The 15,980-nt window shown below is 42.2% G+C and overlaps 1 protein-coding gene across 1 annotated transcript; it reads right to left on the bottom strand.

The window, feature by feature from the left end:
• Positions 1–7,834: 7,834 nt before the first annotated feature.
• LOC110805895 (chaperone protein ClpC1, chloroplastic) lies at positions 7,835–14,837 on the bottom strand. The gene is made up of 9 exons (XM_056837143.1): positions 14,680–14,837; positions 13,675–14,276; positions 13,356–13,471; positions 13,134–13,250; positions 12,786–12,971; positions 11,478–11,911; positions 9,715–9,790; positions 9,537–9,626; positions 7,835–9,133 (listed from the first exon to the last, which is right to left on the bottom strand). The coding sequence occupies exons 2-9, from the start codon at positions 14,249–14,251 to the stop codon at positions 7,946–7,948; spliced, it is 2,784 nt and encodes a 927-aa protein (XP_056693121.1). The 5' UTR covers positions 14,252–14,276; positions 14,680–14,837; the 3' UTR covers positions 7,835–7,945.
• Positions 14,838–15,980: the final 1,143 nt, after the last annotated feature.

The raw sequence follows: 15,980 nt of genomic DNA on the forward strand, positions 1-15,980 counted from the left end.
GGATTCGGGCAGTCGTCTTCTTCAGAGTCGGTCGGTTCCAGTTGAGGACTTCCGAACATGTGCTTGCCTTTCCCCCCTTTTGCCTCGGCGCTGCGTTGTACTTATTTCTTTTTTGTTTTCTTTAGTACTTCGGTAGGCCGGTATTGTCTGTTGATGGCTGCCGATTTTAACTTGTTTCATTTTGTTTTCAATTTTTGAGGTTTTTCGATGTATTTGTACTTCCCCCAAATATTGAATAAAAAATGAATGTTTGTTACTTGGCTGCTTCTTTTCAACTTGTTCTTTCGCAATTTTTAGGTCTTTAAATCCGTAGATTTCTCGAGCTCCTCTTTCTGTAGACTTGCTAAAAACCTTTTGACCTTGCGAGCTCTTCAAATCCGTAGATCTGCTAAGAGGCTCTTTGACTTTGCGAGTTCTTCAAATCCGTAGATCTGCTAAGAGACTCTTTAGTTTTGCGAGTTCTTCAAATCCGTAGATCTGCTAAGAGACTCTTTAGTTTTGCGAGTTCTTCAAATCCGAAGATCTGCTAAGAGACTCTTTAGTTTTGCGAGTTCTTCAAATCCGTAGATCTGCTAAGAGACTCTTTAGTTTCCAGACTCTTCAAATCCGTCGATCTGCTCAGAGGTTTGGATTGTTCTTCCGATCTCTTGTGGTTCGGAAACCTGGGCAAGAGATCGCTAGTCTGCCTCTTTAGTTATGCCTTCGGCGATCCGTGGATCTGAGCCGGAGTTTTATAACTTGATTCGAGCGACTGTTTGTTGCGAACAAATTTTATTAGGGTACCGCGAATCCGAGGATTCTGGACGGTTCCCTGAAGTGTATGATTTGGTCATTTCTTGCATTTTATCAAGGAATGGACAAAGTCAACCTGTTTTTAGTCTCGGATTGATCAGATCCGAGGCTGCATATATATATAAGGGGACAATAAATGTAGAGATAAGTTTAATGAAACACATGGTGCCAATGGCTTTCCTCTTCTCATTAAACAACTTACTTGGTTTACAGACAGAGATCATACAAAATATTTCTTGAGAACATCGGTATTCCAATGGTTCTTCAGAATTGTTCCATCTAACTGTTTCAGCATATACGTGCCTGGCCTTTTTTCGGAATGGATGATGTATGGTCCTTCCCAAGTGGCTGAGAGTTTGCCATGGATCCGTCCTTTCTGAACCGAGGCGGCGTTTCTGAGTACTAGATCACCGACTTTTAGGGGTCTGGCGTTGACTCTTCGGTTGTAATGCTTGTTGACCCTCTGCAAATAGGCTGCGTTGAGTGTCCTTGCATCGTTCCGAGCTTCATCCAGTAGATCGAGAGCTTCGGATAGAAGCTGGTTGTTGCTTTCTCCTTGGAGCCCATCATACCTGTTGTATGCCTGGATCCTCAGGCTTTCTGTTCCGATTTCCACAGGAATTACAGCTTCGGATCCGTATACAAGGTGGAACGGTGTTTGTCCGGTAGCTTCTTTTTCAGTGGTCCGAAGGGACCATAGCGTTCCGGGTAGCTCTTCTAACCATTTGTTTTTGTCATCCTCGACTCTTTTCTTGAGTGCGTTGAGGATGAGTTTGTTAGCGGCTTCGGCTTGCCCGTTGCTTTGTGGGTGACAGACTGCCGAGTATGCTAGGTGTATGCCGAACTGTTTGCACCACTTTTGCAACGGGGTGTTGTCGAACTGTTTCCCGTGGTCGAAGACCATCAGTCTTGGTATGCCGAACCTTGTGATGATGTTCTGCCATATGAACTTGCGGACCTGAGGTTCGGTGATGGAGGAGACAGCTTCGGCTTCGATCCATTTGCTAAAATAGTCGACTCCTACAATCAACCACTTCTTCTGGTTCGTCGCTGAGGGGAAGGGACCAATGATGTCTAACCCCCACTGTGCGAATGGTAAGGGATACAGTGTTGATTGTAGGGCTTGAGCTGGTTGATGGATGGCTGGTGCGAACTTTTGGCATTTCTCGCATTTCCTTGCCATCTGCTTTGCCTCGGAAACCATAGTGGGCCACCAGTACCCAGCCCGAAGGGCTTTATGTGCTAATGTCCTACCTCCAATGTGGTTTCCGCATATCCCGAGGTGGATTTCCCTTAGGATGTAGTCAGCGTCTGTTGGACCCACACATTTTAGCAGCGGAGCAGAGAATGATTTCCTCATGAGCTCTCCTTCGGCGCTGATGATGAACCATCTGTTGAATCTTTTCAGTTTTCTCGCTTGCAGCTTATCTTCAGGAAGTTCTCCCCTTTCTTTGTATGCAACTACTGCGTCCATCCAGCTCGGTTCGGTGCGTAAGCTGCATACTGTGGTGGGTAGCAAGTCGATGCTTCTCTCCTGGTGAACTTCCACGTGGACCGACCTGTTTAGGTCGATGAGTGTCGAGCTTGCGAGTTTTGACAGTGCGTCTGCTTGCGCGTTCTGTCCTCGGGGAATGAGGATGACTTCAAAGGATCTTAACTTTGACGTTAAGGATTTAATCTTTGCTAAATAGGCTGTCATGCTGGGCCATTTGGCCTCATACTCTCCTCGGATCTGGTTGGCTACAAGCTGGGAATCAGTTTTGAGGCGAACATGTTCGGCCTCCAGGGATAAACAAAGCTCTATCCCTGCGATTGCGGCCTCGTATTCGGCCTCGTTGTTGGTTGCTTTGAAGCCGAACTTCAATGCATACTCTATGCTTTTCCCCGTCGGGGGGATTAGTACAACTCCTACCCCTGAGCCGTTTACTGTGGAAGATCCGTCAGTGAAGACCTCCCAAATGCTTTTCGTATCATCCAACATTTCCTGGTATGAGCACTCGGCCAAGAAGTCTGCCAATGCTTGTGCTTTGATTGCTGTCCTCGGCTGATATTTGATGCCGAACTCTGATAGTTCGAAGGCCCAGGCAGCCAATCTTCCTGACCTCTCTATTTTGTCGAGTACTTTTTCGAGCGGTTGGTCAGTTAGCACTGTGATCTGGTGGGAGTCGAAGTATGGCCTCAGTTTTCGTGCAGCTACCACTACTGCATATGCGACTTTCTCGATGAGTGGGTACCGGGTTTCGGCTCCTGTAAGTGTTCGGCTGGTGAAGTAGATTGGCTGTTGCTTCTTTTCTTCTTCCCGAAGAAGCACTGCGCTGACGGTTCCAGGGCTAACTGCGACATATAGGTACAGGGTTTCCCCCTCCTTTGGTCTGGCCAGTGTCGGCAGTTGAGCTAGGTGGGCTCTGAGTTGCTGAAAAGCTTCTTTTTGCTCCTGTTCCCATATCAGTTCGGGATCCACTTTCCTCGGGACCCCCTTTTTCTTGACTGGTTCTGCTTCTCCTCCGGGGAGGTTCTTTGGTTTCAGTGCCTTGAAGAAGGGGGCTCCCTTGTCCGAGGCTTTTGATATGAACCTTGTTAGTGCGGCTAACCTGCCGGTTAGCCTCTGCACATCTCTCTTGGTCTTCGGCTCGGGTAAATCCAATGCCGCTTGGACTTTGTCTGGGTTCGCATCAATTCCTCTTTCGCTCACCATGAATCCGAGGAATTTCCCTGACTTCACCCCGAAGACGCATTTTTTTGGGTTCAGCTTCATGCTGTATTTCCTCAGATTTCCGAAGGTCTCTGCCAAGTCTTTGACATGGTCTTCCTCCTTGATGCTTTTTACGATGGAGTCATCCACGTAGACCTCCACGTTCCTCCCTTTCTGGTCGGCGAAGACGTGGTCAACTAACCTCTGGTAGGTGGCTCCGGCATTTTTTAAGCCAAAAGGCATCATTTTGTAGTTGAACACTCCTGCGCTTGTGATGAACGCTGTCTTTGCCCTGTCATCGGGGTGCATGAATACTTGGTGGTAGCCTGAAAAGGCATCCATGAAGCTGAGCAGTGCATGGCCGCTGGTGGAGTCAACCAGTTGATCTATCCTTGGCAGGGGATAGCAGTCTTTGGGGCAGGCTCGGTTCAGATCTGTGAAATCTACGCACATTCGCCATGAGCCGTTCGCTTTCTTGACCATCACCACGTTGGCCAGCCACTTCGGATACATGCATGGTTCGATGAATCCGGCCTCTTGCAACTTTTTAACCTCCTCGGCGATGGCTTTGTTTTTCTCCGAGGAGTAATTTCTCTTTTTTTGCTTGACTGGCCGAGCTTCAGCGTTGACATCCAGCTTGTGACAAATCAGCTTCGGATTTATCCCTGGCATATCTGCTGCTGACCATGCGAAGATGTCTTTGTGATCCCTGAGTAGTCGGATCAAATCGATTCGGAGCCCCGAGCTTAGGCCCTTGCCTATTCGGACGCTCCTGTCTGAATTATCTTCGAGGAAGATATCCTCCATTTCTTGATCTGGTTCGGGAGATAGGGTTTCGGGGCGAGCATCAACTTCTGCGGGAGACAAGCTGCTCGTGCTTGCTCTTCTTCTTTTTGCCTCGCTTTCTTCTCCCTTAGCTCCTTTTTCTTCCTCGGGGCCGTCCTCTAGTTTGGGCTTTCGGACAGCAGTGTGGCAGGTTCTTCTCGCCACTTCTTGATCACCCCTGATTCGTTCGGCGAATCCTGCATCCGAGACGTATATCATCAGCTGGTGGTATGTGGAGGGGACTGCTTGCATCTTGTGAATCATGGTTCTCCCCATGATTACGTTGTATACGGAGTCGCAGTCCATCACCAAAAATTCGTCCCGAAGGGTTTTTGCTGCCTGGCCTTCGCCCACTGTGACTGGCAGGGTGATCTTTCCTCGAGGGATAGCTGCGGATCCGTTGAATCCGATCAGAGGATAACTGACTTTCGTCAGTGCTTCCTCTGGCTCTTCGAGGATCAGCTGCTCGAAGCAGTTTCTGAAGATGATATTGACGGCACTTCCTCCGTCGACTAATACTCGATGTACGTTGTGGTTATTGAGGTCCATGGAGATGACCAGAGGATCATCATGCTTGTACTGGACTCCGAAGCAATCATCAGCAGTGAAGGTCATGTTCGGGGGGTGTGGCTGGTTGTCTCCCACCGCGCTGAAGTTGACCCGATGGGAGAGGGCTCTTAGGTGTTTTTTGCTGGCCTGGCCAGACTTCTGTCCCCCGAACACCACTAGGATGTCATTTTTCTTGTGCCCTGTTGCTTCGTAGACCCTTTTCTGGGGTTGCTCGTGTTGTTTGCCGCTTGCGGCCTTTTCTTTTTCCTCCCTTCGGTCTAACAAGTACTGTTTCAGGTAGCCTCGGCGAACGAGGTCCTCAATGTTGTCTTTCAGCGAGTTGCATTCTTCGGTATGGTGACCGAAGTCATCATGGAACTCGCACCATTTGTTCTTGTTTCTCCGAGCTGGGTTGGACTTGAGCTTCCCAGGTAGTTTCCACTTTTCGTCATTTCTGTTGAGGCTGAATATCTCCTTTCGGGGCAGAGCTAGTGGAGTGTAGTTGGTGTACTTGGGTTGAAGTTCACCCCTTCTCCCGTCTTTCTTCGGGCTCATCTCTCTAGCTCCTACTTTCTCTTTCCCCTTCCTTGAGCTACCCTCGGGCTTGCTCTGGGTATTCTTTGTGTCTCTCGGATCCGACGATCCTTTCAGTCTTGCAGCGGCCTTGTTGAACTCCTCGGTTCTGATGAACGCGTCAGCCATTTGGAGCACGTCAGCTATTCTGGAGGGGTTCTTCATTGAGAGTTCGTCACGGAACTTCCCTTCCTGGAGCGCGTGCTTCAAGGCGAAGATGGCCACGTCTGGCTGCAAGTTTGGTATGTTTGTTGATTCCTTCATGAATCTGGCCATGAATTCTCTCAGACTTTCGTCTCTTTCTTGTTGGATTGAGGTCAGTTCTGCTGTGGTTCGCTCGGGGCGATTGTTGCTCACGAACTGTGTGCAGAATCTCTTTTTCAGCTTTTTCCAGCTCTTGATCGATCCCTTCGGCAGCGATCTAAACCACTCTCCCGCCACTCCGGTTAGCGTGGTTGGGAAGTATTTACACCAGCATGCTTCGGAGTAGGGACTCAAGAACATTTGCTGCTCGTAGGAGATGACATGATCCCACGGATCTGTGATTCCGCTGTAGGTTAGGTGAGCTGGCAGTCTTACCTTCGGTATTTCTTCCATAATCAGCTCGTCCGAGAAAGGGGATGACGTAGGAGTCATGATTCTTTTCCCGAGTCTAGCCCTGATGCCTTCGTTTGCCGAGGTTCTATGATTAGAACGTTCGGGCGTACGATGGGGGCTAGGGGTTCGATCATGCCTCCTGTCTCTTCTTCTTTCTCGGCTACTGACCTCGGGTCGTTCGCCAGATCTGCTCGACTCACCTACCCCGAGTCTCGTGTGGATCGAAGGTCTTAACCTTGAGTGGACCGAGGGCCTCAACCTGCTGAGCACCGAGCTTCGGATCCGAGTGTTACGAGTAGTTGATTCGCTTTGGAGAGCTGTTGGAGTAGGCGATGGTCTCGCAAACCAATCTGGTTGCTGTTGTGCCCTTTTTTGGGTGTCCCACGTGCTTTCCGTCCACCTCGACGTCAAGTGTGTTCCTGTCAAGGGAAGGAGTTCTCGTTCGGGTCTGGACACTTCCGCACTGGGTGGCTCGTTCAGCCTTCGCCTGGTCCTCCTCTCTTCTCTGCGGTCGTTTTCCAGTCCTTGCTGCTTCTCATTGAAGAGGAAGTTTTGCATGATGGTCATGGCCGCAGTGAGCTCTTCCCTAGTTGGAATCGGAGGTCCTGCATTTGTGGCGGTCGTAGCTCTGCTTGGCTGTGACCTCGCCATCGATTGAGGGTGCCCCTCTTGGTCAGATTCTGAATCTGACCGCACCATCATATCGTCGTCATTGTTAACAACATCATTCACCATTTTCGCGGAAAGAGGTGGTTGATGTCTTTCAAAGGCTTTGAAGTGTTCTTCCCCACAGACGGCGCCAAATTGTTCCGGTGTTGTAAAGATGGAAACAATGGGCTTCGAATGAAGGCCCTTTTGTATGTGTTGAAGATCTTGCTTGTTTGAATGAGTGGAGTCCGAATTCACCTGCACAATAGCAAAGTTACTAGCCTCGGGGGTGTTTCCGAGGAAAGCCCCTCCGATGCCTAAGTAAGAATGATGCTCGGATTCTAGAGAGAAGTTCTCTAGAAGAGTAGTCTTAAGGCGGTAAATTTTACGTGTTTGCATAATAAATGCCCATAGGTCACTTATTGTTATTGGGCCTTGGGCCTTAATGGATGGCTGAATAGCCATTGGTAGGTTTGATGTTGTTGTTTAGAGCCATTGGGCTTTGGACTTAGTGGCCCAATTGAGAATCAATTGGGAGCCCAAACAGACTGTAATGAAAAAGAAAGGTAGATAACAAAACAAACCGAGATCAAACATATCAATTCTTATATGAAGCGAGCTTAAGCTCTAGCTCAAAGTCTCAAACATATCAACTGGAGCTCCCAATAGACCTGGTTATTGGACAGGGTAGTCCAATGGATATAGGATTAGGGTCAAGTTAATAGGGCTTTTATTGGGCAGGGCTCTTATTGGACAGGACATTTATTGGACAGGGTCATTATAGGGTCAAACTTATACTACAATTAGTTTGAAAATAAAAATAGTAATGATACAAAAAATTACATGCATAGCTTCGTATTTACTTGTACTTGCACATGGCTCTTTTGTTTTTCATTTTTCATTGCTCGTTTATTGACCCGCCCAATAATGACCGCTATTGACCCGCGACCCGCTTTTGACCCGCCCATTATCAACCCTCTAAAAATGACCCTTTCAATACCCGACCCTCTTTTGACCCGCACCGACCCTGACCCGCCCCGCCCGATAACCAGGCCTAGCTCCCAATAGAGACCGAGCTTGAGCTCAAGTCCGATTATTCTAGAGAAATTGTGATAAAAGCAAAGTGTTAAATACCTTGGAAAAATTACAGTGTACGAATGAGATAAATTATTATTATTATTAGCATCAACAATAAATTGTTACCTATGAATAAAAGAATAACATAATGAGAGAAAATCAAAGTTTCCTATTCTTCACTTGATCTAAACTTCACATAGGAAGCAACTCAGGAAACAAGTCAGAACTGCTACTACTGCTACTGTTACTGCTGCTATTGAGCACCACAACGTTTCCATCAGAATCAACATCCAGAATAACTGAATCACCTTCTTGGATTTCACTGGCGAGCATCTTCTCGGCCATGCTATCCTCCAACAGACTCATAATAGCTCGTCTCAACGGCCTTGCTCCATAACTAGGATTATATCCATCTTCCACTATTCTATCTTTGAATCTCTCTGTTACTTGAATACCAATGCCTTTAGTTTGAAGCCGCTTTGAGACTTCCTTCAACATAATATCTGCAATCTCCTTTACTTCTAACTTTGTAAGCTGTCTGAACACAATCATATCATCTAACCTGTTCAAAAATTCCGGCTTAAAGTATTGCTTAAGCTCCTCGATCACCAGATTCTTTATCCTGTTATAACTACTATCCTGATCATCATAAGTCAGGTCGAATCCTATACTGCGCCCACCTTTCTCAATCACACTGCTTCCAATATTTGAGGTCATAATCATAAGGGTGTTCTTGAAATTTACAGTTCTACCCTTGCTGTCAGTTAACCTTCCATCTTCAAGAATCTGAAGCATCATGTTAAAAACATCAGGATGAGCCTTTTCGATTTCATCAAAGAGAACCAAAGTATAAGGACGACGCCTCACAGCCTCAGTAAGCTGACCACCCTCAGAGTAACCCACGTAACCTGGGGGTGAACCAATTAATTTTGAAACCGTATGTCTCTCCATGAACTCACTCATATCAAGGCGGACCATAGATTCTTCTGAACCAAAATAGTAAGCAGCTAAAGCTTTTGCAAGTTCTGACTTTCCAACACCAGTTGGACCTGAGAAGATGAAGCTTGCAATTGGACGGTCAGGATCTTTTAGACCAACACGAGAACGACGAATAGCACGGCTTATGGCTTTCACAGCTTCATCTTGACCTATTACACGACCATGGAGGTTATCTTCCATCTTCAGAAGCCGCTTTGATTCGTCACTTGAGATTTTCTGAACTGGTATGCCTGTCCAAGAGAATACTATTTCCCTAATCTCCGCGTCTGTCACAACTGGTCCAACATTGTCCATGTCTGCCTCTTTCAGTTCTTTGTTTTGGCTTATCAGTGCTGATATTTCTACCTTCAGCTCTACTTCTCTATCACGCAAATCAGCAGCCTATATATGAAAAGTTATGTTGTAAAGGAATTCACCTACCCATAGAAGAGGAAAGCTTCGTAGTAAACCATAACACCCAAATAAACCTAAAAGACAGACCCAACCCAAACCAAACCAAACCCAACTACAGCTGATTTTTACTTCTAAAAGCCCACTAAATATTTGATCAAAAATATAATTCAAACCCGAAAATTGAGATTGACCAAGCCGACCTGCTACATAAAATTGCACCTAACCTCACAAAAACTGGGACTAAATTGAAGTAGAGATCTCGAAACCCATTCAGAGTTGGTATTTTAATATTGAAAAACACCTTAAACCCGCATAATAGGGAATTATGAAAGTGTCACACAGGTACTTTAATTTACAGGAATGAAAAATCTTAGAGAAGAAAATTCTTTACCTTCTCAAAATCTTGGCTGCGGACTGCACTATCTTTCTCGTTCACAATCTGCATGACCTGTTTCTCAAGTTCTCTTACTTCTTCAGGAAACTGGAAAATGGAAGAAACAATTAAGGCACACGCATATAATCTGTAGAAAAAAGTATCGAGGCCAAAACTTTAGAGCATAAATTTGTACCTCAGCATGGCGCAACCGCACCCGAGAACCAGCTTCGTCAATAAGATCGATAGCTTTATCAGGAAGAAATCTATCACTGTAGAACATTCAGATATATAAGAACAAATCACACTTGTCTAAAGCAAGATCCTAGAAAGGAAAAGAGCAGAAATTTAAGAAAGGCATTTAATAAAAGTTTATCGTCACACATGAAACTAAATTTGTCTTCCTTTTCCACCTGAAAGGTGAAAGAAAGAAGCAACAAAGCAGCTTCATACACAATGGACTGTATGACAGGACCAAAGCCAGCATGGTTTTACCGATCTTTATGAGTAAACTCAACAGAAAAGTGGATCATTTTTCTCGAGATAGGGCACATCAAAAACATGATTCTAGAGATAGGGCACATTGTAAACATGTGTCACATTAAACTTGACAATCTGGGGAACACAATTACAAAGAGAAAACTTCATTCAATTTAATGCTTTCTCAATAATTTGACGGATGACTAGCTGAAATATCTGAGGACTGATATCACTCAATTCAAGTGTAAAGTATAAACGGACAACAATATTCAATTTAAATGTGAAGTGACAACTGACATGGAAGGAGTACAAGGTCCATATAGATAGAAGTATATAACCACTAAAAACTTGTAACCATTACTGTATTGTGTTAATAAGGATAGAAGACCAGGTATAAGAATACTAGGTCTTTGTTATCGAACATTATACTAGTTGATTAAACACTATGTTTGGTGTGGACCTTCTAAGTTACTAATAGCCAGTTCAGGAACAATATCCTCATAATGCTTCATTTGTTCACCTGAAAAACGCTTATCTGAGCTACTAGTTGTTAATCGAAGAACTTATTTTCTCAAAATGAAAAGAACAAAACTAAGCTACAAATATTCCCGAAGCAAGAGGGAAAACATAATCCCACAAAACCAAACAAAAAAGTAGCACAAAGGCGACAAACAATACCTTTACAAGGGTGCCAAAATTTCCATGGAAGTAGGCAAAAAAGATTAAGGCTCAGTTCTATTCAACTTATTTTAACTTATATCATCTGAAAAATACTTATTTTGCCTGAAATAAACTTATTTGTGTGTGAAAATGTCTAATTTTTTTTTTCATGAACTTATTTATCTGAACTTAACTGAACTTATCTAAATTTATCTCTGAAATAAATCGAACAAAACATAGCCCAAGCAAATATCTTGATGAGAATGTCTTGTCATCCTTAAGGCAAATCAAATACTAGCACAAAGAATACATTTATGAGGGGTATCAAATTTCCATTGAAGCAGGTTAATTAAGGTTAAGTGGAAGGTTTTTGACAAGCAAATTTCTTAATGAGAACATCTTGTTATGCTACCGGTACATTTTATTCTTATTAAATTCTTCTCTTTTCTGCAGAAACAGCAAGGGCAATCCTGTCTGCAAGTTTGTCAAGCAAGTTTGTTAAATCACATGCATGACACCAAGCGTAAAGAATAAAAAAGGACGGAGGGAGTAGTTACTTAAGGGGCTTACTTTTACCATGTTTTCTATAATGTGCTTGGTAAGTAGGTCACTCATTGAGTCATTGGCACAGTGCAGCAAGAATTTATTACTAGGAAAAACACTATAGGCTCAAAAATAGAAAGCAGAAGTAACCTGGTTTCTTGACAAAGTGGTACAGTAACTACAAATCAATTGCTAACACTTGTATTCAGAATATTTGGTCACTACAAGACAAATTATAAGAGGAAACATCGGCTAAAATGAGGGAAGGATACATACCTGATGTACTGGGATGACAGTTCTGCCGCTGCAATTAATGCTTCATCTGTATAGGAGAGCTTGTGGTGAATCTCATAACGCTCACGGAGCCCTCTGAGGATCTGCACTGCTTCATCTACTGTGGGTTCAGGCACTTCAACAGGTTGAAATCTTCTCTCTAATGCTGGGTCCTTCTCAATATGCAGTCTGTATTCATCTAGTGTTGTGGCCCCAATGCACTGTAATTCACCCCTTGCAAGAGCTGGTTTTAAGATGTTAGCAGCATCAATTGCCCCTTCTGCTGCCCCAGCCCCAACCAAAGTATGCACTTCATCGATAAAAAGAATCAAGTTATTTGATTCTTTGACTTCTTCCATTATCTTTTGCAGTCTACCCTCAAACTCTCCACGGTATTTAGTTCCAGAAACAAGACGACTCATGTCAAGAGTTATAACCTGAAAGCAAAAGAAGAGGTAACTAATAGAAATATAACACTCTTGACTATGAATTTTTTTTTGGTGGGGGAGGGGGGGGGGGGGGGGGGGGGGGAAGAAACATCAGAGTCCCAAAACTGTGATGATCACTTATAGCTTCAATTCAAAATGTGGACCCTGTAAGGAACATCTTTTATTTTCATACTTGTATGTTGCAAAGCATTAGCAGCCCATGCTATGATAGAAAAAGACTTCATAAACAGGCTGCTGGGATAAATAGTACAGAGTACAAAAAGAAGAATTATTTTACACTGAAGATTTACTAAATTGTTTATAAGTGGTTATCATACAAACTGACTTTAAGAACAAATGTGTTAAGAACAAATGTGTTAAGAACAAATGTGTTAAGAACAAATATCTTAAGAACAATGTGAACATTTTTGGCTTGCGGCTCCCTGACCCACATGGTTGTGCTGCAAGTCTGTAACAGTGGCTTGCTCACCAAACTTCTATGAGAAAATATACAAAGAAGCATGTAACATTCACTACCTGTCTCCTGGAATTCCACTTCTCTTCTCTAAAAGGGTAAATAGGAGCAGGTATGCCCCCGTCTCCCCTGTCAGCTTATTCGGTTGAAAAGAAAGAATGAATATAAATGCACTATCGTTTTAAATTATAAGCTATTCACAAACACTATTATTAACCTAACGCGTACAACTGATAGTTTAAAAAAGTGACTTGCTATCGTAAGTTCATAACAAACTCAGTAGGTTATTAACATACATATCTATGAAAGTATGAAAATTGATAACCCCAGAACTTCAAATGTGCTCACTAATCATAATTCATAAAGGCCTTTTGTAACTTGCAATATAAAAGTCATAAATTGGTATACCTGCTTTCCCTGGAGTGTTTCTGGAACATCGCCAAGAGAAATTTTCAGAGCCAGACCTTCTGCGATAGCTGTTTTACCAACACCTGGTTCTCCAATGAGGCACGGGTTATTTTTTGTACGACGACTCAGTATTTGGATGACACGTTCTATTTGTTTTTGCCTTCCAACTACAGGATCTAATTTTCCCTTCACAGATGGAAGACTTTCAGCTAAAAGACAATGTACATACGACATATAGACATTGTTATATCATTTTGCAGTTTCTATTAGACATCAATTAGTGTTCAGGCACATTTGTTTTCAGCCTGCAAGAAAAAGAAGAGAAAGATCTACAAGGGCTGTGCATACCTCTTCTGCCTCCTTCGTCAAATTTGTGCCATATTCTTCCAGTGTGAGCATACTATCACCTGATTTTCCACCAGTATGATGGACGGGCTCCTTTTTCTCACCCATCATGCTTAGAACCTATTTACAACATGGAAAACATCACTCATATGAACAGAAAGCTAATGAAAACCCTTTACACACACAAATTAATCATCATGGATAAAATAAATTACAATTGCTAACCTGTTTGCGGATCTCTTTTGCTTCGACACCTAAATTATCAAGGACACGAGCAGCTACACCCTCACCTTCACTAACCAACCCCAAAAGCAAGTGCTCCGAACCAATATAATTTTGACCTACAACATTCAGAAAGAGGCACAAGAATGAAATGTCCACAAGCTTAGAGGCAGTAATTTAACATCAGATAGTATACCAAATACTTGAAAGATTGCTACTGAATAAGTGGTATGCATGATGCAACTGTAGATCAACTTAAGAAACTGTTTTTCTCCTAGGTACTACAACTTCAATTGATAGTAGATCAATAGAAAAATCTTACCAAGTTTACGTGCCTCTTCCAGTGACAGCTCTAAAACATGCTTAGCACGAGGACTAAACGGAATTTCAACAGGAATAAATCCACCACCTCTTCCAACGATCTTCTCAACTTCCAAACGTGCATTTTTCATGTTAATACCCATGGATTTTAGAACTTTAGCACCAATGCCTGTCCCTTCACCAACAAGTCCTAGAAAAATTTGCTCAGTACCAACAGCATTATGACCTAAACGCCTCGCTTCCTCTTGAGCAACCAGTATAACTTTAATGGCTTTCTCAGTAAAACGTTCAAACATCGCTCTAACAACACTCCTCCTGGCTTTCCCTCTATGAACCAACATTGAATCCTTCATCTTAGCATCAAACCCTAAGGTCCTAGAACTTCCCAAAAACGGGGTACTCACTCGTAGCCCCGAGAACGCCTGAATTCTTAACCTAGGGACTTGAATAGGCGCTATCATTCGTACAGATGAAGTTATAACCTTCTTAGAACCTTGAAATCTTTCATTTCTTCTTTGATAGTTTAATGAAACAGGTATATTTAGCAAATGAGGTGAAGAAACAGCCATGATATTCATTATTTTCCTGTGATCACCAGATATTCTGCATTCATTGAAAAAACCAAGCTAAGCACAATAATCAAATAAATTCAACATTTTTTTTTATTAGGGCATAATATTTTAACAATTGAACCAGTTAACCAGATAAATTAACAAACCTAACTAATTCATTCAATTTTACTATTGTACTTCACACAATCATCTCAACACAATATTACAAATTACATCATCATAAATTCATAATCATAAAAAGAGTACTCCGTATATCTTTTAAACAGAATAATAAAATCATACAAAAAAAAAAAATCAAGCAATTAAGTTAATATAAAGGCCTAATTAACCCAATAATCTTAACCCCAGAAAACATGCAAATTAACCCAATAATCACAACCCCAAAAAAGTTGCAAATGAACCCAGAAAAACTACAAGAGAAGAGAGATGATTACTGTTTGACGAAGATTGTAAATTGGCGAGTGAAGAGGTGATTGACGCAAGAACAAAGAGTCTGAAAGAAAAAGTTGAGTCTTTTTTGTTTTGCTTTGTTTATTCAAAGGTTTAAGGTGTAACTTATAAGTTGCAGGTTAAGGGCCCATTAGTGAGCTTTTGGCCAAGTTTCCACCTGAAGCCCGCAAATTCTTTTGGGATTGGTCATTGGTATACAACAAACAAGAAGATTCTGGTGTGGGGTACATTTGCGTTTTTTGGGATGTTTTATTAGCCGGATAAATTTGAATTTACCTGAACTGAATTTATTTTAGTTTAGTAGAACTGGTTAAATATAATTGACTTGATATAACATAATCGAATCTAATGATTCAAACTTATTGATCTGACATGATCAAATTGCAATTTATTTGAACTTATTTGAACTCAATGGACTTAAAACCAAAAAGCATAAATTTGAATTTACCTGAACTGAATTTATTTTAGTTTAGTAGAACTGGTTAAATATAATTGACTTGATATAACATAATCGAATCTAATGATTCAAACTTATTGATCTGACATGATCAAATTGCAATTTATTTGAACTTATTTGAACTCAATGGACTTAAAACCAAAAAGACATCGCTTTTTGGTCTCTTTTCACACTTGTGTTTGAATAAACTAGGGTGTTTTTTTTATTGTGTAAAAACAAAAACAAAAAACCAACAAATGTTAATATACATTGATTTTTTTTTAAAGTCATAAACGGTCTACATTGCTCTTATTCATGCATACATCGCGTGCATAAACTCTAGGGGTTGTTTGGTTGACATCTAAAAATGGGGGAAGTGAAAATTAATGGGAATTCATAAATTGGCTAGTTGTTTGATTGACATAAAAAAATGGAGGAAGTTGAAATTCATGGAAAGTTTGAGTTCCTGCAAAACATGGGAAATAAATTACTTAATCCCCCTTGGTTAATCAAAGTTCATGGGAATTTCTTGTAACGCCCCGACCTCTAAATCACTTATTAAAGCATAATTAGCAGCGGAATTAACCTAATTCGGTCGGGACATTACCCGCCGTAATTCCCTCTTAGGAATTACAAGGCAACCATCATATTAATTACTATTAAACTCCACAATTAGCATAATAATCCTTTTTAATTCCTTAATAAAAGTACGAAACTTAATCAAGAATCTTTACTTAAACTTGTTACAACTTAAAATTAACTTAGGTGAACTTGGTAATAGTGAAATCCTCGCCACTACTCGTTTCCGTGGTCCCCAGCAGTACCTAAAACGGAAAACAAAACGGTGAG

This window comes from Spinacia oleracea, chromosome 2 (genome assembly GCF_020520425.1).
Source record: "Spinacia oleracea cultivar Varoflay chromosome 2, BTI_SOV_V1, whole genome shotgun sequence".
NCBI classification, from domain to species: domain Eukaryota; kingdom Viridiplantae; phylum Streptophyta; class Magnoliopsida; order Caryophyllales; family Amaranthaceae; genus Spinacia; species Spinacia oleracea.